The following is a 27,233-nucleotide window of genomic DNA, read 5'->3' as shown; positions in this document are numbered from 1 at the left end:
TTGCTCATGGAATATCTTTGTTGTATTAAAGTAGTCATGTACCGTACAGTAAAGATAGTATGGATAAAGGATTAATTGCTTTTTAATATACATGACAAAACTTTAGTGCTCTGTGGAAAGATTTTTGAAACAGAAGATGACTCACTCAGGGAAAATGCAGGAGACAATCAATCAAAAAAAATGGAAAAAGTAGTTTCTTTAGTGCATTTTAAAAGAAAAGTGGAGAGAGTAAGAAGAAAATTCTGTGCCACTCGCTGTAATTATACCTGGATACATGACATATCATCTTATTTTGATAAGATGATCTACTATGGTTCCTGAGTTTTTTTAAAAACATAGGAAGGAATCTGGAGATACGCAACACAGCAGTATATTCTTACAATTTAAGTGACCATAAAATGAACAATGATATGGCTTAGCAAACCACTCAGGAACAAGAAAAATACGTTTTAAAAAATACTTTCAGTATCATTAGCAAAATATCAGGAAATAATGTTACGTGTTTATGAATGAATATGTTATTTTTATTTCAACACTATTGTGCATCTCTGGTTAATGAGTTAATAAAAAAAACTTTGCATTCTGGGATTTTGATGAAGAAATGGTCAAACGATGTATACAAGCCAAAATTTCATGAGCTGAGCTCTAGAATATTATTTGCATTGAAAGTCGACAATAAAAACAGAGATGTGACTTTAAAAAAATAAATAAATAAAAACCAGGAGAAGAATGCTATGCCATTTCACTTGCATGCTAAAGCACAATATATGGACACAATAAGCATGTAATACAAAACTAATACATGCACTAACAATTCAACAAGAAAGCACAAACAAACAGAAAAACAACCTAAATTGCAGCAAATTTGACTTACAGATTTTCCCATTCTCTACATGGAAAAGAAACAAATATGTAATGTATTACTTGACACTTGAGGGGGCATATATTTTTATATACACATCTATCTATATCTATCTATCTATCTATCTATCTATCTATCTATCTATCTATCTATCTATCTATCTATCTACCTATCTAAATAGATTTCAAGTTTTTAATCATCTGTAAATAATATGCTTTCTATATTTTAAAAACCAAAATATTATAGTAACTCCAACTTTGACACTCCCATTAAACCTAGATATGACTAGGCACGTCCACACACTTTTTGCTTCTGAAGAAGCCATTCATGACTGACCCAGCAAAACAGTGTATGTATCTTCTCAAGATGTGGGTTCTTTTTGTTTCTAGAGAGAAGTTCCTAAATTTCAGGCTACATGAAAGCTTCTAGCGAGTACCTGTATTTTTAGTGGACTTTAGGTATTGAAAATTACCATAAACACTTAAAATACCATACAGGTTTGACTGTGCATTATCTCAGTATTACTAAAAACAAACACTTTGAAAGCAATGACATTTTCTCAAGATTAAATCTAGTATAAGTACATCTGGATCCAATTTTGTATATTCAAGAACGGTTCTTTGAACTTGCTTTCTGTCTGTCCTAAACTGGATCATATTCCTTCCATAATGAGATTTTTTTTCCCCTTGAAAACTCAAATGGTGCCACACTATCTCCCAGATGCCTGAGAAAACATAAATACTGTGTTCAAAAAGGAGAAACTACTGTGTGTTACTCCGTGAGAAAGAAAGGATGTAGGGGCAAGGCAGCACAAACGTCCTCCTCATCCCCGTATTACCTGATTATTTTGGAAATATTTGGGTATATACTTTCAAAATTAAATTGCTAACCTGATTATTTGTGAATTTTCAAATACACAAATGAAAAAGCAACACTCTTTTTTCCAAAGGCATACACAATTATTTCCCTAGATCAATATACTCATGTATGTAGATGCAAATATATGTAAAGAGTGGTTGCAATGTTGTAAGTTGCAATGGACATGAGAGCTTCGACACCTTCAAGAAAGTCAATTTCCATCACTCTTTTATTATTCATAAACAGAATAAGCAATCCATGCTTATGAAAAAGTATTATAAACAGTTAACTTATAATGTTATTTTTTTTTGTTGGCATGCACTTTGTCCCTTCTTCAGTATACTTGTTTCTACTTATTTAGGCAGGCAGTTTCACTTGGTTGGTGCTGCCTTTCTGTGCAGTTATTATTTAGTTTACATCACCATCTGGTGGTTACAGGGATATCTGTTCCTTGTACTATTATGCAAATAGTAATATAGCTATTATATGGACCCCTATCTACTAACAAAAACTTCCTTAGGTCATGCTAAAATCTCACAAGGGTACGTTACTCCCAAGAGCTATCATAACGTGTTACTCAAGATAAGGAAAACAGCAGCATTTTATAGTTGTATTTTTGAAATGTGTATACAGGGAGTCTTCATTTAATGACCACAATTGACCACTGGCAAATCTGTGGCTGATTGACACAGCCTTTAAATGAAACATCATGGGACTATGCCAGTCTTACATCGGTTCTGCAGCAGTCATAAACTGAGACATCACGTGACCATGACCTGCAATTTTACTGCCAGCTTCTCATTTACCTAAGAAGTCAGCTCTGAAGCAAACGGAGTACGGCAACTGTCTTAAATGTGTGGTGGTTGTGAATGTCCAAGTGGCAATCATACGACTACAAGGATGCTGTGGTCATAAGTTTAAAGACTGGTCATAAAGTTACTTTTTCAGTGCCATCGTAACTAATATCGAATGGTTGGTAAACAGGACAATCATTAACCGAGGATTACTTGTATATTGATTAAACAAAGTATTTCCCTTGGCAAAGAATTTTCTTAATGTATTTTGGTAACTCTATCCATTTGCAATCTTTGGGTATCTTAAGTCTGTTCTTCTATGCCTGTATTTGTTTCTTTCTTTTGTAAATTTTTCAAGGCCCTATTTATTCAAGAAAAAAAACCCTCTCTGAAATACTTCACAAACGACAAAGGGAAAAACTGTTCTCAGTAGTCCTTGAATGTATTTAATTTACGAATTCAAGAATGTAAGGAGTTTGCTTTCACAGTGGACAAATGACTTTTCTAATGAACAGTGCAGCTTAAAACCAGTCTGCTCAGAATTTACTGTGAAATGTTTTTAGGATTACTAAGGGAACAGAACAGGTAGGAAATGATTTATTCCTTTTTGGAAGAGAAAGGCTTGCTATATTCTGTCTCTGCAAAACAATGGCTATGGAGATTATAGTTCAAATTAATGCACAAAATACTGGAAAACATTTAAAACATTAACAGGATGAAAATAGAAAAAAGATACGAGGAATGTCAGGCGCATAAAGATTTGTTTAGAATGAGGTAGATTTTTGTTCAGAGAAAAATCTTATTTTTTTCATTTCACTGATGGGGACACACAGACTTTTAATGTGGCATGAGACACAGTAAATGCTCAATGGCTAATATAATATTATTTTTGTTAAAAGTGCTAAAAACATTTTGTTGTTCCATCTTAAAAAGTCGAAACAACAAGTCTTCTGAAAGAGGTATATTGAATATCAATTATTAGTTGATAACTCCTACCTCCTATTTTCCTCACATCAACAGAATTAGGTAGGATGAGCTGAGAGGAACTAGGCCAAACTCACCCAGCTGCTTTCATGCATAAGGGCAGCCTAGAACTCACACTCTCCTGCTTTCTCAGCCACTACCTTAACTATTACACCAAACAATTGTTTCTTTATTTTAAATACTGTGTGCACAATGTTTTGAAAAGGAAGCAAAGACATGAAAAGCATACAGAATTCTGCAAATACAGACATTATATCAAACATATCTGAAAGTACATGAATGTCCATAACTTCATATATTAAGAATGTGAAATTCAGGAATTGAAAAAATTACTAATGGTCTCAGAAGAACAGGATGTTCATCTAGAACTGCAGTTCTTCAATACGAGTTATGAGCCTGCACAGAGCTATGTCCAGAAATTTCCAGAACTAGTCATGAAAAAGTAATGAAGAGAGAATAACTCTTCCAAAAGTTGCGTTTCTATGGAACATAAATCCAGTTTATAGCGCTGAATGAAGATGATGGGCTAGGCTTGCACGGCTAGCCAGCACAATTTGGTCAAGGAATAACTTGAAAGAAGGTTTGGTCAGTTCTTAGCAAAGCCTGATGGATGCTATTATGCACTTGGAGAAATCCTATGTAGACAGATTATGCCCTTTAGATGGGACATGAATGGCCAAGAATAAATACTGGTCTTACTAAAAGGATGCTATACAACCCAGGCAAAAAATTAAGAGCAGGAAAGACATTCAAGAGAATGATACAAATTTTCCAGTGGTTTGAGAGACCAGAAAAATATTCTGATTTAAGTGAAAGATCATTGCTTTTAGAAATAAATAAATATATGGGTGAAAACCACTTTCCTTTTTCTTCTTCAAAAGGGAGAACCTCTTCTTAAGGCCCGCAGATCATTAGATCCACAAGATGATATTATGGCTACCAAAAAAGCTACTTTCTATGAATGAAGGTAAATTTGGGTGGGTGGGGGAAAGCTTAGGATCAAAGGCATACAAAGAAGAGACAGACTTCAGGTTAGACAGAAGCAGAGGAGAGAGATGTACTAAGGCTTTCGTGAAACACTTTGATAAGGGGTTAAAAAAAGAAAAGAACATCTTGTTGGAAGAAAAAGAAAAGGGATGAAAAAGAGAGAAGCAACCTGGAATTAAGGAGAAACTTTCTGACAGTCAGGACAATCAATCAGTGGAAAAGCTTACCCCCAGAAATCGTGGGCACTCCATCGCTCAAAGTTTTTAAAAAGAGACTGGACAATCACCTGTCTGAGATGGTACAGGACAGGTCCTCCTGCTTGAGCCAAAGGCTGGACTAGAAGACCTCCAAGGTCCCTTCCAGCTCTATTCTATTCTATTCTATTCTATTCTATTCTATTCTATTCTATTCTATTCTATTCTATTCTATTCTATTCTATTCTATTCTATTCTATTCCATTCCACTCTACATTCTATTCTATTCTATTCCATTCCATTCTAAAGAGAGAGCCAATCTCTACACTTTGAAATTGTCAAAGGACAATGTTTGCCCAGTGTTTCTGGGCAAATATTTGCTGTGTCTCATGAAGCAGAGATTCATTTTAGGATTGCCCCAGTGAAATTTCACATGAAGAATTGCCGAGGGAGGCAATTTCCATTTGGGTCATCCCAATAGGGCCAAGCTAAATGGTGAGAATATTGTTACATTCTGTCCTATGGATTGCCAGAACAAAGATGGAATGACGGACACACAAATGTCAAGCCTGGAATACAAAATTCGAAGCATGGGTACCATCCTGTTTGTTAACTCTCCAATATAATCTAGAGAATTGGTTACAGAAAAGGCCTTGGAGGGCTCAGAGTATCAAACTGGCTGATGCTTGGGATGTTTCATACCTGGACTAAATTCCTTACAGAGAGCTCAGAGGTGTGCAACCCATCTAAAGAGGTAGTTAGGACATACGATGGGAAGAAAGGTGAATTTGTCTGCAATTAACCACCTACGGAAGGACTTCTTAACATAGGAGAAAAACTATCTTACATCTACTGAATGTTCAAAGAACAGCAACAAAGGTACTTCAATAGGGGAGACATCTTAAGAGGATCAAAATAGACACTTGAGGTCACATCCATTATGTGATGCAATAGTTGGAGAGTAATAAGGGGGTGTGACTCTTATTAGGGAAGCAATCTTGTGTTCAAATGCCTGAAGTATATGGACAAACTGCTAATGTTCTGATTGTTAAAATGAAATTGCATCGATTAGTTGCACAAAACATGTGAAAGGCAAGTGTTCAATCACACAATTTAGTAGGTTCTAGATGAGGCTCTGTGCAAGTGTATAACCCATGTCGGTGAATTAAGAGTTATCATAAAGAATGTTAGGATAAAGAGAAGGCTGTATAAGCAAAAAGGAAAATAGAATAATTTACACTTTCAGCATTGAAATATACGATTAAGCACATTCACAAGCCTGGAAGTCATCTGTTCTTAATAACTTCTTCTATTCCTTAAGTAACTACTTACGGTTTCATACTGAAGATATCTTTGTAGCCTGGCGCACATGCTTCTTTATTTTTATGCTTTTCAGATACAAGTTTCTCTTTTGTCCAGGTCATCTGTACTTTTTCTGGGGCAGCAATAGTTGTCTGTGATTTAACCATTCCTATTCCATGGGATGCAGTGTTTCTGTCATGGATTAACTGAGCCTGGCCAAACATAAGCAAGCCAAGTAAAGATCAGCATTTTTGCCACGTCAGCTAATTCAAAACAGGCAGAGGCCTGTTCTTATAACATGTACTACTTGGGAATTAAGACTGGATTTTTAATTTGTAACAAGACCATTCAATATCTTGACTTTCCAACTGAAAACCTCTCTCTCTCTCTCTCTCTCTCTCTCTCTCTCTGTGTGTGTGTGTGTGTGTATACACACATACATATATGTGTGTATATATATACACACACATACACATATATACATATACATGTACACATACATATATACACACATATACACACATATATACACACACATATATATATATGTATATGTATATGTGTGTGTGTATATATGTATATGTATGTATGTGTGTATATACAATATATGTATGTATGTATGTGTATGTATGTATATGTATATATATCTGGGTTTTTCTAAAAGTATTGTGGAATTCATTCTTCCATTTTGTTGCAGAGAACCAATAATATTGTGGCTTGACAAAATATATGCTATATAATAAATTTCAATATACAATAGGTGAAAAGTCTATGCAAAATAGCTTTGGAAAGACAAAATAATAATTTGCACTTACAAACATACATGCTTTCCAAAGAGTTTATATTGTAGGTTTGTCTTGCAATATCTATTCCCATCTACCACATAAATAATTGGGACAGCTGCTATCATTATCATAGTCACATGATATGAACAGTCAATATTATAGTATCAATAATATCTAGCTGTTTCACAAAACTCAAATTGACATGACTATCTAAAAATCAGTAATTTCTTACTGATTTTTATCACTACTGCTTTATCTTTACTGATACAACTATAATGATATCGATATCAATAATAACCAATTGTATTCTATTTCAATCACAGGGGAATTGACCTCTAAATTAAAAAAATGGACTTACAATCAAAAGATTTACTGTTCAGCATTGGAAACACAAACATGCTTTAACTATTCAGCAGTTTGCAGAACTGATTAACATATACTAACCAAGGATGATTGTAATAAATCAATTTATTTCATATTTATTTTATTTATTTTAATTCCATTTATATCCCGCCCTTCTCCGAAGACTCAGGGCGGCTTACAAACTTAGCAGTAGCCTTCATTCTATGTATATGCCTGCTTATTAGGGCTTTCATACACCCCCCCCAGGCGGCATTATTACAAAGTCAGCTTAATTGCCCCCAACAATCTGGGTCCTCATTTAACCTACCTCGAAAGGATGGAAGGCTGAGTCAACCTTGAGCCTGGTGGGATGCGAACCTGCACTAATTGCAGGCAGCTGGTGTTATTTAAGGAGGCATTAGCCCACTGCTCCACCAAGGCTCTGTAATGTATCTCTATATACATTTTGTATGTATATATTTTATGCTTTTTTATATAACTGTGTATTTGGGTTTTTTTGCATTCTTTTAAAAACTTAAACAACCAATTATAAATCAATACTTATCTTTAAATTATATTTTTAATTATTTATTCTACATATATATATATATGGTCGCACTGGTGAATGATCTCTGGAGGGCTAGGGACAGGGGTTGCTCCTCTGTCCTGGTCCTATTAGATCTCTCAGCGGCTTTTGATACCATCGACCATGGTATCCTGCTGCGGCGTCTCAGGGAGTTGGGAGTGGGAGGCACCGTTCTACGGTGGTTCTCCTCCTACCTCCAGGGCCGCTCGCAGTCGGTGTTGACAGGAGGGCAGAGATCCGCCCCGAGGTCTCTCATTTGTGGAGTTCCTCAGAAGTCGGTTCTCTCACCTCTCCTGTTCAACATCTACATGAAGCCGCTGGGCGAGATCATTCGTGGTTTTGGGGTGGGGTATCACCAGTATGCTGATGATACCCAACTTTTTCTTTCCACCCCGAACCAACCCAGTGATGCCCTCTCCGTGATGTCCCGGTGCCTGGAGGCGGTTCAGGTCTGGATGGGGAGAAACAGGCTTCGTCTCAATTCCGCCAAGACTGAGTGGCTGTGCATATCGGCGTCTCGGGTTAACCATGTTATTCCACCCCTAATGATGGGGGGTGAGGTGTTACCCCCCGTTGATAGGGCTCGCAACTTGGGCGTCCTCCTGGATTCACGGCTCAATTTTGAAGATCACATAGGAGCCGTGACCAGGGGGGCTTTTGCACAGGTTCGCCTGGTGCGCCAGTTGCGTCCCTATCTGGACCGAGACGCCCTACGCACAGTCACTCATGCGCTTGTGACCTCCCGTTTGGACTACTGTAACGCTCTCTACATGGGGCTGCCCTTGAAGACCACTCGGAGGCTTCAACTGGTGCAGAATGCGGCCGCGCGAGTTGTAATGGGGGTTTCCCGATACTCCCATGTAACACCTCTACTCCGCGAGCTGCATTGGCTTCCGGTTGCCCTCCGGGTGAAATTCAAGGTGCTGGTTATCACCTATAAAGCCCTACATGGCCTGGGTCCGGGTTATTTGAGGGAACACCTGCTGCCGGCATCAAACGCCCTTCGCCCAGTGCGCTCCCACAGGGAGGGTCTGCTCAGGGTTCCGCCGGTGAGAGATTGCCGGCGGGTGACACCCAGGGATAGGGCCTTCTCGGTGGGAGCGCCTGCCCTCTGGAACCAGCTGCCGGTGGAGCTGAGGACTGCCCCCGACCTCCGATCATTCCGCCGGGGCCTGAAGACCTGGCTCTTTGAGCTCTCGGGCCCAGACTGAGGAGGAATTTTTAATTTGGGGCTCTTTTTAACTGACTACAGGGTTAATTTAATATTTTTTTAATTTGGTTCTTAATTTTTGTATTTTGGATTTTTAATTCCCTGTAAACCGCCCTGAGTCCTCAGGGAATAGGGCGGTATATAAATATAACTAAATAAAATAAATATATACACACACACACATCCAAGATCTCACGTGTTTTTATTATTAGCAATGCTTCTCTTTTGAAAGTTTGCTCTTTTTTCCTAGTGCATTTAAAATCCAGGATAAGTCTTTCCTGTGCACAGAAAGAGTTCCCTTATTTTTCTCCTCTTCTTTTTCATCACTATATTTTTTATTTCTTTCATCAGAGCAAACTGTAGAATTGTTAGATTATAATCTATTTCAAGGGCATTTCCTTATAAAAGCGACTTTCATATTTAAATTCTACGCAGTGTTATTGAGAAAATAATGGATTTTTAAAAATGGAGTCAAAAACAGAATAATCATCATTTTTTCTTCCTTATCCTGCTAAAATGTTTGGCCTGCCAGCCAAGTTAATTATAGGCTGAAGAAATTTGGGATTTTCAGTCTGAAGAAAAGATGACTTAGATTCGGGAAGATAAAGGGAAGGTAGCTAATAATTATTTTCCACAGCCACAGAAACCAGAATCACAAATAACTCTAAACTTCTTATTGTACGTTTCTGTAATTCTCTTTTTTGAGCGAGCAAAAGAGCGCAATCAATCCTCTATCACTGGCGTTTCCTCTAGATGGCACTGCTTTGCTTCATCACGTCATGCACATTTTAAAATCTGGCTGTATTCCATTAAAGTGGACTTTTCTTAGTACAATTTAGGTGTTAAATATATGCCAGATTTCAAAGGTTAAAATCTTTTTGAAGATCTTTAAAAACTTTTTGATCATCCCAAACAAGCAAGAGTATGTGGGAAAGAGAGAAAGATACAATCTGTAGCAGACAGAGGTACAGAGGTTGGTCATATGGAAGGAAGGAAGGAAGGAAGGAAGGAAGGAAGGAAGGAAGGAAGGAAGGGAGGGAGGGAGGGAGGGAGGGAGGGAGGGAAGGGAAGGGAAGGGAAGGGAAGGAAGGAAGGAAGGAAGGAAGGAAGGAAGGAAGGAAGGAAGGAAGGAAGGAAGGAAGGAAGGAAGGAAGGTGATAGCATTCTTTCTTTTTTCTCTCACACCAATTTGAACAGATTATCCCCTAAGGCACTATTCAAAGTATCACCAAGAATGTCCTGCAGCATAAATTATGAAAGTCTACAACTTGGACTATAAAATAAGTTAGTAGGCAAGAGTATGAATTAATAAAAGAATAAAAACAGGTATGTAAATCAATACAACATATCAATGTGGTTCTTTAAAAAAATAGCAAAGCAGCCCTCTTTAATCAAGTGTTTTGTAGTTATCTTGAGAAGTGCAGTAAGGAGTCATTTCATTCAATGACATGTTATTTAAAATTTTGGTAAAAAAGAATTGTAAATTATCTCAGATGCAAGAGGACTTGTCATGATCTGAAAATCTTTCACATGAAACAATGGCTTTAAAGCACAATACATTACACATGGAAAGGAGATGATATCTACTGAATTCTACTTTGGAGATATTTTTTGTTATTCTTTTAAACAAATATTGACACAGAACCTACTAAAGGTTAACTATAAACAATATTCCATGTTGCTATGAACTAAGGATTTGCCCACACTTGAAGTGCCACTTTTTCATGTACTGCACTATAGCAAATTTCTTCTGAATGAGAAATTTAAAATTGAAAAATAAAAATATAAAATAAACGCCTATTATTAAATTAAGAAAAGATGAAATGAGTAGTGTAAGTTTGTAGGCAATAAAGTATGTTTAAATTAATTTCATTTCAGATGAGAATAATCAAGTGATCAATGGACAGGTTTTTAATGTCAAAGTTTGTAATTTTAAAAAGTAAAGAGGAGATGGTTATGTGAATTCTAATGGCAAATATAGAAAATATCTATGCAAATTCCTGCTTTTCCTCCTGGGTCTTAAATGTTCAGCTCTTTAAACAGAACTCAGTATTACACTGGCAACTAAAACAGACTGCCTGTTTCTGACGTATATCTATCTATGGTGGGGGGAAAATTCTGTAATTGAAATAAAAATGGAGTAATCTGAGGTAATTTCCAGTGTGCATTAATATCAATAGTTAACATTCTTAAGCAGGTGTATTGAACGATATCCTACTGATAGGGTACTCCATCTTATTTAGCACTCCTTTTAACTGATCTGTTCTAGAATGATATTATAATTCAGGTAAGGCAATGCAGGATATATTCCAAAAGGTGATATGCAGTACCGTACAATTTATGTGGAACATTTCTTCCTAAAAGATCTTCATCAATAAGCATACTTTATGTTGTAAAGATTAATAGCTAATGGATTCATTGAAGGGTTATTTCCCCCTTTATATCATCACAAACTCACGGAGTCAATGAACACTTACCAGAACAAATCCAAAGAGATGTAGTTATTCAGAACAAACTATTTTGTTTAGTTCTTCAATATAATTAAGATTGTCATGGTATTAATTCAAGGTTAACTATGGAAAAGCACTATTGAATGGTATACATTTTTTCACAAAAATGTACTTTTATTCGTGGAAGGGGCACTCTCTACACGTAATGTTAATATCAGTAAGAATTAGAAAAACAGGCAGTGGCAATAATTAGTACAGTTACGTTTTAGAGAGGCACTAGAAGTGTTGTGTTGTGATGGGAAGGGAACAACTAGGTGGGTATCTTCTACCTCTTCTTCCTGAATATCGTTAGGTAGCAGACTGTCTACCGCTTGGCCAATACCCTGTGGGCTAGAGCGGCTCTTTCTTCTGATTGAGCTACGAGATTCGTCAGTGATGCTCTGAATCTGAGACAGGAAGGCCACCACGCACAACCAGCATACAGAAAAAGGATATTACATTAGACAATGAAATACAATATTTAATTAAAAAATAAACCACAGCACATTTAAATATCAGATACCCTTCAACTCGGCAACGTAATCTTTAGCACATTCACTCACAGTCACATTTATTTACCCAATTTCTCAAAAAGGAATAAAATCCAATCCAATTATTTCTCTAGGCAGTCAGTGCAATGACCAAACACTGACTGGTTTCCAAAAAAGAAGAAAAAACTTTTTAAATTAAAGTTTAGTATAAGAAAATTAGTAATCATATACTAGAGTTTTACCAAGAGTGATATGGTGTGGTTTCAAAGCTCTTTTGTATTTTATTTTCATCTTAGGGCCCAGTTTATTAGTTAGATTAATGTGATATCATAAAGGGAAGGCCAAAATCAAAAACATATTCTCTAGGTATTTTAAACTAGTGATGTTATCTGTTTAAGTTATAAAACATCACAGCAAAGAAACTCATTACATATGAGCAACAGGATTAATGTCCCATATAATTAAAAAAACTCTGGATTTTACAGTTTAATTTTTAAACATATTTCTCCAAAGAAAAAGGAGAGAAAATGCAATCAAGCAAAATTTAAACATGGACTTAGATTAAAGAATGGCAGTCTTAGATTAAAAACAGCTTTCCTTTTTCATTGCCAGCTTAGTCAACTTGATCCTTTTATTCCTAAAATTTGCAAAGGAGAATGTATGAGATACCTTGCAAAAATCCCAGTCTTGCTGGAGAAAAAACAAGTTAGCAGAGCTGCTAAGCTGAATGAAAAGTCTGCAGTAACATGACATGAATATAAAGACTGGAGTCCAATATTCTGAAAATGTTCAGAAATTTGCAAAACTAATTAGGTTAAAATAGTGGGTCCCCCCCCCCATCCTCCCCAAAGTATAAAGGTTTTTGAAATTGTAAAATGTCTTAATAGAGAGAGAAAAAATGAGTTTTAAAACATGAAGGAGAAAAATCAGTATATTGATTAGAAATGATATTAAATTGCTTTTAAAAGGCTGAAAAGAACAGAGATGAAAGAATAAAGTCCTACCCTGAGATATTCTCAATAGTGTACTACTCTAGCCATCATTCAAAGGTTTTAAGATTCTAAATATTAACAATTTAGCATTTCTGAAAAAGTAATGGAACTTATTCCAAAGGAAATCAAATTAAATCTTGACAGAAACTCTGCTCAAGACTTTTCTATTCATAGCATGCTGCATGTTGAATAACTGCTCCTCTTCACTGTAATAACAGATTAACTTTTGTCGCACTTATGATTCATAAAAGATTCCCGCTTGCGGGAATATCCAGAAATAATGTTCTCATTAACTAAAATGCTATTGCCAAACTAAAGAAAATTCATTACCTCCCTCTCCCTTTCATTCTTTGAGAGCTGCATTTGTTTTAGCATCTGAGATCTCTGCTCCATCACAAGAGTCTTCTCGTATGTAAAGGCTGAAATATCATTTTCAAACTGTAAAAACAAGTAAGTGTTAGTTACATTCAAATTCCAAGTATAATCTCTGATTTTATAGTATACTGCAGCCCTTGGCAAAATTTGTACAGCTAGCTCTAAGTCAATAACAGCTGTTGGGACCAGAATTTCCACTGCTAAACTTGCACAGCCGTAAAAAATGAAGTCAGGAGATCTTGCCACTTAGCAGTGGTACTTCCAGCATTTTCATTAATGACCTCCTCTTGGCTTCTCCATTGGTTCTGCTTGTCAGAAGACAGCAGTGAACTTTGCAAATGGTGATCACATGACCATGGGGACAGCCAGAATGTCAAAGATCTGTTGTTAACTACCACTCATTCAGTGGTGCCATAAGTTTGAACAGTCACAGAATGAGTGGTTGTTAAACAAGGACCACCTGTATGTGCTTCAGATCAGATTCAAATTTATATCTCCCAATTTTAAAGCATGTATTACTGCTTTAAGCATGTTTTTATACTGTAAAATAAGACGATGATACAGACATGGGCATCCTGATGCATTGTGATGCAAACTCTGGGAGGTATCAGATTCAAATTTATATGTGCCAATTTTAAAGAATGTATTACTGCTTTAAGCAAGTTTTTATACTGTAAAATAAGACACTGACGCAGACATGGGCATCCTGATGCATTGTGATGCAAACTCTGGGAGGTTACCACAAATATGTAAGGGGTATCACTTGCATGCCCATGTCGTGTTGTACATTTTTTCATTTTAACAAAATTTTGTCTTGTAATAGATATGCCTGATGCAGAATGGTTATGTGGACATTAACAACGATGGGGAATCTGCAGTCCTCCAATCAATGCTGTGGGATACTGGAAGTTGTTTACAAAAGTCTAGAGGGCAACAGCTTAAGATGCCTTGAAAAGGAAAGAACGTAAAGTAGCATCTTGCCAATGCATTATTAAGTCAGTGGCACAGATGTCTATAGTTATGGGACAACAAATACATAGAAATAAATCCAGAAATATGCTTAACAATAATTCAGAAAGAAAATCATGACCGCACTCACTCTATCATTTCACTACCAATGGCCGCTTCTAGGCACCTACAGACTGCTATATGTGGATCCTGGCCGTCAAAAGTTATCCATCAAGAAGATGTTTTCAACTTTTAAAGTCAAACATTGTAAATCGAACATCTCTCATTTTATATTTAATATAACATTTTTTCCCCAATGAAACCAGTCTACGTCATCAGCAAAGGCACTAAAATACAGGATATGTCATCCTATATTGCATTATGATAGTCAATGAAGACTTTATAGAAATGTACCAATTTCATGAATATTATTAAACTATCCAAAACACACACACACACACACACACAATGAAAGTTTGTATACCATTTTGATGAGCATCAGTATCAACTATCAAATTATCTCAAGGTTTTTTTTTCCTTAAAGTTTAGAAATACTTACTTTGGGAAAGCCAAATAGCATATTTTGCACATATCCTGACTTAACATTGTACTCATCTAAATATGGGAGCAAGGTTGTCCCCTATTTTTTAAGTCACACCCACTCACTGCTTTTAGCATCCTAGATTCCTTTGTTAAGAATTCCTTTCCTAGCTGTGGAATAAAGAAAGAAAAGGAGTGGGAAGCCGCTGGCAGCTGGAAAGGACAGGTGCAAAGTTACATTGAATGGGATTCTTTATTTACACTGTGACCTATTCTGCTGTTACACAGTTGTTTGGTTGGATTTACTGTTCTATCCCAGTGGGTCTAGATTGACAAAGTGCCAGCTGTTTTAGTGCACTGCAGCTTTGGCTGAAGCGGAGAAAGGGCGGGAGATATAGATGAGAGATGTTTGCTTGGAGCACAAAGTCTCTTACCAACTTTCCCTAAAATCTAATGTTAAGAAAATGAAGTTCAGTCAGATTTAGTTCCAATTCATCCTACGTACTCTTTTAGGATCTACTTTGAAATTCAAAGACTCCTCCAACAATTAAAACTTAAAATCTGAACTTGCCTCTTCTCTCCAGAAGGACTTATTGTAAAGTGACCAAATCCTCCCACTGATCTGGGGGAAATCACACTTTTTTCTGCCAAAATTGTGCACTTTATAAATGCATTAATTGGTAACTGCTTAGACCTTACCATTTCAACAACTTCCACTTCAGCTTTAATTCGTAGATGGTATAAAAACATCTGAAGATCACTTTTCATCTGAATACTATTGTCATCCATCTGAGCTACAGTGAAGATCCGCATTCTACATTTTCTCCACACCTATAAAAAGGAAAGTACGCTGCATTTAAAAAAATGCAATTAATTTGACCCCTACAGTTGTTGCTGGGAGATTGTTTTTAACTGAAGGCATCTGATATTTATGAAAAGATATAGCACTGCATATATAATATTTTGAAGACACCACAATATAGTTTGTTTTTAGCTCAGCTTAAATGAACCCAGATGGTGTGGCTTAGCAGTTCACATTGTAAATCAGACCACAATAACCTATCCAATAAATAATTGTTAAAGGAATGTTGGTGGATAAGTGCATAATGTAAAGTCACCAGTGTTGTTAAAACGTAGTTTGAAGAGGTTCCCAGTTACCATAGCTAATAGTGAGATGCTGGAAGGCATAGACACATCAAAACTAAATATTGCCTAATGTTCGTGTGAACTATTTTGTGAATTAAACTAATAGTGCTAATGCCAAACTGTGTCATCTCACATTTAGGACTACCAGATTTAAACTGCAAAAATCTGGACAATCATTAGATGCTAGCTGGTAGCAGAGAATAATCCAATCTAAATTATCTTTTAGTTTTTATCGTCTAGGGTATTATCCCACCAAACTGAGCCCTTGGTAAGTCTCATAAGAAAGCCGTCTCTTCATTCAAATTATTAATTTAAAATGTTGAAGAATTTAGGGGCCAGACCTGCATCTTATGGGACCACAACTGATACCTCACACCAGGTGGATGAGGAACCACTGATGAGCACTTCTTAATTTTCAAGTCAGTTTCATTTACTTAGTTGTCATGCATCTAGCCTACCCTTAATTTGGTTGTTAATTAGAATGTCAGAGGTTATTTTGTTGAATGTTTTGCCATGATACATGCTTTCCCACAATCTATTAAGGAAGTTACCCAATCAAAAACTGAGATAAAATCAGCCTGGCAACACTTGCTTATGATAAATCTGTGCTGATACATGCTAGCATTTTGCCGTCTTCAGTAAACAGCTGTACATACTCTTTCTTGCTTTGAACATATCCTAAGAATTTGTTGTTGTTGCTGCTCTCACCATCACTTACCAAGCTCATTCTGAGATTTACCTTTCTTGACTGTCTCTCTTCAGTTATGGACTATGTATAGCCAATAGTTTGATTTCTTGTCTCTCTTTTATCCTGTTTTTTGTTGTTGTTTTTAGATCTCTATGAGTCTGAAATAATATTACCTTCTTATATGTCAATAGCAATATATCTCAATCTTTGCCAAGTTTCCAAAGTAAAATAATGCTACTACCTTATGGTGTTTCAGGAGGAAAGGAAGCAACATAAGCATGCCACCGTCATGAACAATCCACCATATATCTATATTGCCCTCACTAAAACGTTCCTGATTCGTTGGAAACAAGTCTATGTTTTTAGCAACTAGTAGAGCTTGCTGTGCAGCTGTTGTTTCTCGTACAGTGTCTGAAACACAAAGGGTAATCGGTATTTTAGAGTTTTACTATTAATTCATGGGAAGCATTTCTAAGAAGTCTGAACTATAGCTCCTAACTTAAACAGAAAATAGTACATTGATGTTTTACAACATTTTAAATTTTAATTTTAAAATTATAACAAGCAGATCTGTTTTATATACCTTTTATACACCAGACAATTACTTAAATGACTTTGTTTTCTTCAAGTGAATATCACATCAGAAGTATTTGATAGGAACATCAATAACAGACAAAATTGCTCTGAATAGAAATTTAGATAATTATTTGGGTAAGTAATGTTTAAGGATCTTAACAAGAATTAACATGTGCACTAGAAAGCATATAATAAGAACTGGTTACTTAGCTGTAACTCCAGTTCTATAAGAAGTCATTTATTAATTCACACCTAATGGTTAGATGAATACACCAAAGCCTATTTGCAACGTTCCATAATTTTTTTGGTAGAAATCACATCTGTGTGCAACATATAACCAGGTGTGGTTTCCACTAAATCCCTGGTAATGTGAGAGGAATGCTGAAGTCATTCAATGCTGAATAGAATTAGACAATGAGTTGTGTGAATAACCAGTTCCTTATCATTATCTATATACATATAGATAATGTACATAGCTTATTATCCAGTCTGGTGCTCATATGGTGACTGAACAAAGCACAGGTCTTCAATTCTCCAAGAATGGATGTCCATAATGAAGAATAAAAGTAGAATACTGGGCTCGTAACAACCTAAATAATTCTGATATTGTAATTATGGCCTTCCTTAAAGTGATCGAAGATCTGAGGAAGATACTGTCATCTAGCTAGATCAAAACAGTTTGATGTCTGCAATTTTCTACATGAAAGGATTTTGAGGAGAAAGACTCAGTCCCTTGAAAAACTCAAAACAAATGCCAATCCGTTTGTAATGATGTAACTTTATGACAGAGAAAACAACTTAAAAAAGATGATTTGGACTAGTCACCTGCTGTTCAAAAGGCTTTAACATTAGAAGCAGGGAAAGGTCCCAAGCAGGAGCTGATAGGGATACTAGTGGTGAACACAATCAAATATTTCCTAAAACTCTTTAAAAAGCATTAGAAAAGAGTTAAATAGTATCCAGTAGAGGGCAAAAGAAAGACGTAGGTTTATGGAAATGAAAACCAAGCCACACTGCTTCAGAAGTAAAGGAAAAGCCAAAAGTAAAAATACTGAAGGGAACTGAATTTATTCCCTTCTTGCATAATCTGCAAAGGATCTGTACTTAGCTGCATAACAAGTTCTTAAGCAACGCTTCCAAGACATTAGGAGGACCTATCTATGTGAACCTGAAGGGAAGTTATGGCCAAATCCTTCAAGCTGTAAGGGGAAAGATAGTAGACCAGTGCTTGGTTGCAGGTTATCTCAAGACGTAAAGATATTCTCACAGCAAGCTAGCTGCAGTCTGAGCTGCTGAGACTACTACATGATAATGAGGATTCAACTAGTTAATTTTTGGGAAATTTTTTCAAGGAGTCTGGTAGCAGAGGACCAGGGTGAAGAAGATACAGAAAAGACACATTCCATGAGAATAAAAAGTCCGAACAGTTCCTCTGCTTCCAATTCTGTGTGTGCCCCAAGGGAAACTAGATGACAGTCATTATTGTGGTGTTACTTGATCAACTGATCATGGCTGTATTCTGGCATGTAGATTGCAATAATAATAATAATAAATCATACAGATCAGCTTCCGGTTTTGCGCAGTAGCGCAAGTAGAGGGATCACGGGGCTCCACACCCTACGACCAATTTCTTTCTGTTTGGGGACCCTAAAGTCACCCTGGAGAGATGACAAAGTCCCGCCGATCATGGAGAGACGGCGGTCGATCTGGTTATTCAGGGAGAGCCCTCCAGAAACCAGCAGGCTAGCTTAACTCCAGAGTCTAGCCCAAGCTACAACAGCTGAAGCCCTAAAGCGCCATTTTAAGCTGACTGAAAACAAATGTGATTGGAACTGGATAAGAATATTGATTTTCTCTCTTCTACTTGATAATTGATTTCCTGGAGGGGGGGCCACGAAGCAAAAAGCCTCCAAAAGTGAGGAGGGGGATTTTGGAGGGGGATTTTTCCCCACTCTCCTATAGACAGAAGCAGTGAATTAAACTTTTTATGGGGGACAGGAATATATTGAAATGAAATGAATATAAGACCCAAACCTGGACAAGTTTAAAATTGGTGGTATTTGTTAAGATTTTCTTTTTAAATCATGAAAACAGAAGAAAGCAATTGTTTATTTTGAAAACTGAAAAACGAACTGGTGCTGGATGAAAACATCCAACAGTAGTTGCTCCAGTATAGGAACTGGCAAAGTCCAGGAAAAGATAACTTGTTTTTGGTGACCTTAATGTCTTAATAACATAACAATTGTGGCAAAAAAGAAAACATTTTGGGCTATCTACAAAATGAAAATTATAAACTTTAGGGAAAAAACTTGACCTTTCTGGATTATAAATACCTACTCAATTGTGACTTTAAAGCTGTTTTCAGAGAAAGGAAAATCCTGATTTTTGGCTATCATGGAAAATCAGAGATCTGCAGAAAGAATATACCAAGAAAAAACACTTTCCAATAGGAAATGTATGCTATGTTGCAACTAATTCAAACAACACTGATCTCAAACCAGAAGGAAATTAAAAATAACTTTGAAAATAAAATGAATACATCTCCAATTTAACTTTACAACAAAAACACTCTTAAAAAATAAAAATAGAGAGTGAGCAGATAAAACAGACAACTGAATATAAACCAGAGGAAAGAATTTTAAAGATGGAACCTAACAATAGAAGGAAGTATGACTTAACCCAGGTGGGAAAAAAAACTTGAAGGAAATCTTGGATATGGAAAAGATAACTTATACTCTAAGATCATAGAATAAGTCTGAGGACAAGAAAAAAGATTCAACAAAATGGATTACAGAGCTGTCAGGAGAATTACAAGAACATGACAGACAAAAAATGATAAGAGAAATTAAGAGAGAAAGAAGGGAAAAGATTTTCAAGGAATACGAAGGGGCGAAACCTTCCCATAAAAACATCTTACTTGATTTGCCTTTTGTGCTTACAACATTTACAAGACTATGGGAAGACTCTTTGATTCAGCGGAGCATACTGATCAGGAAAGATGTTTGACAAAAAAAAGATAAAGTGAGAATTAAGAAATTAGATGGGACTTATCAGAGGGAATATTTAAAAATTAAACATCTGTTTGAATATGGTTGAATAGATTTTGGTTATAAATGAATTTTAGTTTAAGAGGGATGACCCCCTCAAGTAACATAGTAGATTTCTTCTTTTTTCTTTTGTTTTTTGACATGAGAAATATAAAAATGATGGGATGGTTTATATAAAAGAAATGTCTTAGATGCTTAAGTGTAATTGATCTTGAGAAAACTTTAATGGATAAAAATGTTTTGAATAGATCTAAAAGATTAGATAATTGGATTTATTAAATGGAACATTTAAAGATTAAACTTATGTTTAAATATGGTTAAAAGAAGAGAAAAATTCTGTATATAAATGTACATTAGCCTAAGAGGGACATGTATTTTAACTAGTATACTATCTTATTTTTCTTTTCTTTTTAAGACATGAGAAAGGTAAAAGTGTTGGGATGGCCTGCATGAGGAAAAAGACTTAAATACTTAAGTGAAATTAACTTCGAGAAAATCTCAGCCGGTAAGAATGTTTTGAACATTGCGGGAAAAACAAACTTAAACAATAATTTTGTAAACAGGATCTATGATGAGGGATGATCAGTTAGAAAAGAAGCTTTATATTTAGGTGGTTATTACTTGCAGAAATAGTAGAAAAATGTCTATATTTAATTGTTATTTATTAAAATAATAAGAATTGTATTAATGCAAGGTGGGCAAAAAAGAATATTATTGGAAGAAGAGAAAATCAAGCAAAGCTACTATGTGGACTATAGAATTATAGAAACTAATTGTTATTGATTGTTTTTTAAATATAAACCCAGACAACATGCTGTTTAACAAATATTAAGGTGATTATGTTAAAAAAATCAATGAAATATTTTTTAAAAAAAAATCATACAGATCAATGCCTAATAGAAAGTCTAAAAGTGGAGTAGATTTAGTAATACTTTCTTGGCATCACCTGATATAATTTGAGCTGTTTAGTATTTGAATAGATCCTGGAAGGCTGAAAAAACTAATCATTTCGCTCTGTGTACAAATCACAGAGACTAAATATAGGAATTTCATTTTTTAAATATTCTTTAAGTAGGAGTTTAACTCAGTAAAGAACAACTGCGAATGGGTACATAAATTTGTATACATTCAAGTGGATTATATCCCAACCATTAATTACTGTCTGTGAAATTCACTTCACTTTGTTATTAAGCCATCAATTGCATGATAAAGTTATCTTTGAAACTTTTGACATGATACAGTCAATTCAATAAATATAAATTATCAATGTACTCATATCAATTTTAAAAAACACATACCAACAAAGTTTTTCCAAGAGAATGTATTATTCGTCTGCTTCCAGGATTGAGGCCATGCCATCAAAACAGTATTATGTTTCATCCCCCCAAGACCAGCAGACTGAATCAAATGAGAGATTCCATCTCTAACACTGGGGGATATTATGATTTGGCAAAATCCTTTGGTTTTTTCTGTTCCCATTAAAGATCGAATATTCTTTAGGGGAAAAAATATAAATTAGGGTAAATTCAGACAATAAAAAAATGATGAAGAATCTTAATGCATTTTATGGATTAATAAATTTCTCTAGAAAGCTTTTGCTTGATACTTATATAATTTAAATGATTTGGCTAAATAAGAAGGAAAAAAAGTCACAGGCTTAATGAAAGAAACCTTTAAAGATCTAAAAATTAGGAAATGAATTACTGATGGACCAATTATCACCTTTGTTATCTGAAAATTGGATTTACTTCTTAAACAGGATGCAAATTTAGCAATTTCTATGAGTAAGAAAACAGAAGAAGACTAGGTGTAATTAACTCTATTATGCAATCTCCTTTTGTGTTTCCAGAACTAAATATAAATTAATATAATACATAGCTTTTAATATTAGGAAAATTGGCATGGAACACAGCTCCTTGTTTTAAAATTATTATAAATCTGATTGATTCCGTAATTATGTGTGCAAAATAACTTATATTGGTTACATGAAATTAAGTTACCGTACTTAAGTTTTAGCCAGGGTTCAGAAGTTACTGCAGAAATGTTCCTCATGCTTATTCTTTTCTCATGTGAAGTTCATTCTTCATTTGACTATACAGTCTTTTAAAATTTATTTTGAAAAGCAAAGCACAATTTCAAAATATCATCTAATTTTAGGACAAAGCACTGAACTGCTATATTGCTTTTAAAATAATCAAACAGTGGGATTAAAAATTTATAGCAGCAATCATTTTCAAACTGCTGAACCATTCTCTTTTCCTGAAAGTATTCCAAACAGACTTCTGAGTGTCACTATCTTGTTAAATATTTAGAGGAGTCTACAATTAAGTCAATGCTGACTTCATACAAGCTGAGAATAAAAGTATATTTTGTTAAGCATTTTACTCCAAATAATCTCAAATTTATTCTAATTCTGTATTGCGGACAATGATTCAAATCCTATTATTGTGGAAAAAAACCTATTAAAATCTTTCTAAATATAGATATTAAAAAGAAAACTTTATGCTCACTTACTATATATTAAAATATTTTGTGCAAGAAATGGGATAGCCTTAGATATCATGCATTAAATTCTGTATAAATTTTAATTGAAAAAAATTGCAAACAAAATGTATTAGTAGACTATTTTTCTTTTTGCAGAATATATACAGTAAGTGAATAATTTGGTCTAAAGCACAAGGAATCTTCTACTATCTTTGTTTGGTAGGTCAGGAACTACTATAAATCATGATATTGTGTTTTTGTGTATATCATGTTCCCCTATTCCAATGACTTGGACTGCTCTGATAATTTCTAGCTATAACTTCTATCTTCCCTGATCAACAGCAAAATGGATGGATTCAATTATAAGGGTGATAAGTACAATATTGGATGTTCTGAAGGGCAAGGTTAGAAACAGAACACCTTGCCTAAAATTATCTACGTGGTTGTTAAGAATTAGTGTTCAGTTTTCCATTAAAAATAATATCCAAAGAAAATATAATTGTTCAATTTGTAAATCTGATATCCATATATTCTCTTTTATACCATTAGTTATGGTTAGTTATTGTTGTGATTGTGAGATGGGTGGCTATATAAATCAATTATTAAGTAAATAAACCAACAAATAAACTTCTACCTTTTACCTCAGTACCAAATGTTTTAGTATTATATTGTAGCTGATCTAGGATAACCCTTCCTTGATTGGCTTTTAATTAGCTTCAAACATTGATTATAGAATTATAGAGTCAGGATTATTAACCCCTCTATTATGAGCAATCATAATATTAATATATTTTATAACTATAAATATATTTTTATAAATATAATGCTGTAAAAAGGGGAGACTTCATTGGAAGAGGAAGAAAAATAAAGATTACAAAAGTTCAGAGAATAAAGAGAAATTGTTCCTAATGAATTGTTCCTTTCATGTAACAATGAATAGAGAAACTTCAGTTATCAAATAAGTGTTTTTACAATTTACAAAATAGCCTTGATTCTTTGAATACTGTAAAGGTTTTTGCTAGGCAATTAACATAAAAAGCAAGAGTTTCCACTGGCAGTTTTGTGATACCTAAAAGCAAACATAAATATTAAATCTTGCTATCCTTACTATTTTCTTGCTGGTCATATATATACAAACCTCTTCAGCTTTTTCAGTTTCTGCGTATTTATCAAGATATGTTCCTGGGAGTACAGATCCCACAATAGTCAATCCTTTCCCAGCTTTCAATTGAGAGGTAAAAGAAAGAAGCCGAGGATGTTTTACTAACTGTTCTGAATCCAAATTCAACAGCACCAACACTTGAGGCCTGAAGTATAATATAAAAATGAATTGTAGACAACAAGGGTGATCATAATTTTTCAACACAACAACACAGCATTTCACAAAATTATACTTATGTTCACTATATTTGCACTTCAATTTACAGGCGAGCTCTCCCTGTTACATTTATTCCCTGACAACTGGAAACAGGATTTGATGAGTTAAATATTAAATATATTCTTACCTCCAATTTTTGGTATGAGGGTGACCATGGTCAACTCGAAGTAGAGCATAACGAGCAGCATTTAAGGACAAACCTCGGATTCCATCTCCCCATTCTTTTTCAGCTCTTAAAAGGAGAAAACATTACATATTTGTGATAGTTCTATTTTCTTTTGATACAATGGATAATATAAAGGGAGTTCAGGGGCACAAGTTTATACATTATACTTTGTTTCAGACAAGTAATTTCTTTGACTGCTATCAATTGGTAATTATTGAAATTTAACAAATGTATGAATGAAAGTCCATGAATGCAGGATTGGTAAAGAGCTTGAAACTGTAAAAAAAATTTTTAATAGGTATATGGTTAAAATTTACTGACTGATGGCAACAAAGAAGAGAAGAAAATGTATGTAATATTTGCAGTTGGTATTTAGTGGATTACAGAGTAACCAGAATGGATTTACCAGGTTGTTTGCAGTATAAATAACACATCACAGCTAACATTTGTCATCTATATTTTACATATAAAATACAACATAACCATGTCATTGAAATAAATGATCATAGCATAAATCACAATTGTACATTCATTTCAAAAGTCTTGATTGGATCTCATCTTTGTTTTTTAGGGTACACTGAAACTTGAATAAATCCATTCCATCCCATATTTTCCCTTAAAATGGAAATGTTTGTATAACTAGCTTTTTCCCCAATCATGAAACAACTAATTCCCATATTATTATTTTATTTTAATAAATAAAATTATTTATTTTATTTATAGGCCCATGTAATAAGTAATTAGGGGATGCATGGTAATATTTATCTACAGATCAGGGTAACACTCTTATCTTCCCCAGATATGTTTCATTACAAACTGCAAAAGCACAGGCAACAAAGGCAAGGAAAGCATGATTTATATTTTAAAGCATCCAGTGAGCATTAACTTGTTTATTCCTACTATAAATAATCTATTCTTACGTATTTCTAGTAATGTAATATTCAGCGTTAGTTTCTTTCTTAAAATAAAAGTACAAAACAGCTGAAAAATGCACATGGAATAAAGTTATAATTAATTAGTGTCTTTTTTAAAGAACATTGCAACAAAATATTAAATGACATATACTGTAAATAACACTTTTAATTAAATGTTGTGCGTTTGTCATAAAAATTACTTTTCCCCAAATGTATTAATGTTTTTAATCAAACAATATATAAATGCGTATGCTTACCCTCTGTATTCTATGTATTTATAAATGCATCCTGCAATTAGCATGGCAACCAAGGCATAGTACCAAGAGCAAATGAACATCAAAGCAAGACACAAACTCATTCCTAAGAATGAAAGAGTCCTGAAAGGAAACAGGGGCTTAGTTGGGCATATTTATGTATATGTTCTAATTAATCTAACACAATGACAGTGTTTCTAAACTAACATCATTCAATATACATGCTTAACAGAATAATGCTATTACAACAATTAATCATATTGCTATGCCTGGCTTTTTCCAAGGAACTCAAGGTACCGTGTAATAATCCTGTGTCATGGTTTCAATGTTACAAAATGAACTGGTGTCCACAAATTATAATGCTGTCTTTCTAAATAAAAAAGTAAACATTTAGAATTATACCCAGAAACCACTTGGAAACATATGCATGTTCTATCAGATACTGATTCTTTCTAATGTATACTATTTTTTCATACTATTTTTATTTATAGACTTCTAATGCATATTCTAGTAAATTGATAATCTATAAATTTTTTAGGAACATTTATAAGTGAAATTGTATATGTGTAGTCTGTTTAAGCAATAATTTGTGCAGTGAGATATGCTTCCTATTATATTCTGTTCAGTCAGGAGTAATACTTTGTTCTTGTTATCTATTTTCCTGTTCTCCTATGGAATAATGGAAATAACTCTCTTCCCTTTATTTCTTATACAAAATTATATTCTCTTAGAGTCCTGAAATATGCAAATAAAAGAAAAATATTTTATAACTAAAAATATGTTATCTTTAAAAAGGATAAATTTATAAACCAAATGCTTCCAGAACTGAATTAGTAAAGAACATGGAGTACCAGTGATAATATTTGAAACGAGGTCTCCAGTTTGGTGTTCGGAGAAGAGTCTGAACTGCACATGCCAAGTTCACAAACAGATAGCACATAAGGAAAAACCTAGGGAAAAACATGTTTATAATTTAAATGAATAGCACTATTCACTCAAGACATGGGAACAGAGATAATCCAGTGAAAAAAAAGAAGAGGACAAGGTTACAGATAGAAATTGCAATCTTAAAAAATTTCTGATAGTAAATGTCTATGTAGATTCTAAGTCATACAGGTCATAGTTATCCCAAAGATGCTTTTTATCATGAGGCAACTGGACTTTCTTGTTTTTTCTTTGAAGACGTTTCGCTTCTCATCCAAGAAGCTTCTTCAGTTCTGACTGGATGGTGGGGAATGGAGATTTATACTCCTTGCAGACAGCTGGTCATTTGCATTCTTTTAGCAAGTCGTTAGTGCTACCTGGAGGCTTATCTGTGTCCTCAGCGTCACCTGAGTGGATATAACATCATCTATCTCCATTCTACAACACAGTCCTTTCAACAATTCCAAGAAGGCTTCCTACACATTTGCCCCACTCAGGTGACCCTGAAGACACAGATAAGCCTCCAGGTAGCACTAACAACTATCACTAAAGACAATTAAGTGATGTGGCATGTGATTTGTTGTCTTTCTGCAGTTTCAAAAAAGCAAGTTCTTTTCATACTATCACAAAAATTGAAATTTGAGGTATTAAAAAGAGACAAAACTTCCCAGAGTGTGATTCTATATTACATTTCACAACATTAAATAAAAAAGGGCATCGTTCCATAATATACTATAATGCCTATCCCAACCTTGTGTTTTATGAGTTTGATGCTCACTAGTGAAAGAAAGTAAAAAGCTGGTAGCAGAGAAACAAATAAGTGTTATTTCTCCATCTGATTTTTAACATCTTTGTCAGTAAAGAGAGAGGAAACTTTTTCCTGAATCTATTACTGTGGGGAAAGTCTAAACAAACAC

At 34.7% G+C, this 27,233-nt stretch overlaps 1 protein-coding gene across 2 annotated transcripts in view; it reads right to left on the bottom strand.

Moving 5' to 3' along the window:
• SLC12A7 (solute carrier family 12 member 7) overlaps positions 1-27,233 on the bottom strand; it is a 115,482-nt gene that overhangs the window by 13,826 nt on the left and 74,423 nt on the right. The window contains exons 14-23 of one of the 2 annotated variants that reach the window (XM_083358537.1): positions 26,244-26,342; positions 25,396-25,515; positions 24,186-24,290; positions 23,819-23,987; positions 21,495-21,690; positions 16,815-16,984; positions 15,439-15,570; positions 13,207-13,314; positions 11,684-11,800; positions 6,012-6,193 (exon numbers count right to left, since the gene is read on the bottom strand). In XM_083358537.1, coding sequence (XP_083214663.1) covers positions 6,012-6,193; positions 11,684-11,800; positions 13,207-13,314; positions 15,439-15,570; positions 16,815-16,984; positions 21,495-21,690; positions 23,819-23,987; positions 24,186-24,290; positions 25,396-25,515; positions 26,244-26,342 — 1,398 coding nt within the window. The remainder of the gene's footprint in view (positions 1-6,011; positions 6,194-11,683; positions 11,801-13,206; positions 13,315-15,438; positions 15,571-16,814; positions 16,985-21,494; positions 21,691-23,818; positions 23,988-24,185; positions 24,291-25,395; positions 25,516-26,243; positions 26,343-27,233) is intronic. The other variant, XM_083358538.1, reaches the window with a different exon arrangement.

Source organism: Vipera ursinii, assembly GCF_947247035.1.
Source record: "Vipera ursinii genome assembly, chromosome: 3".
NCBI lineage: Eukaryota > Metazoa > Chordata > Lepidosauria > Squamata > Viperidae > Vipera > Vipera ursinii.
This window is presented reverse-complemented; position numbering and strand designations above follow the sequence as displayed.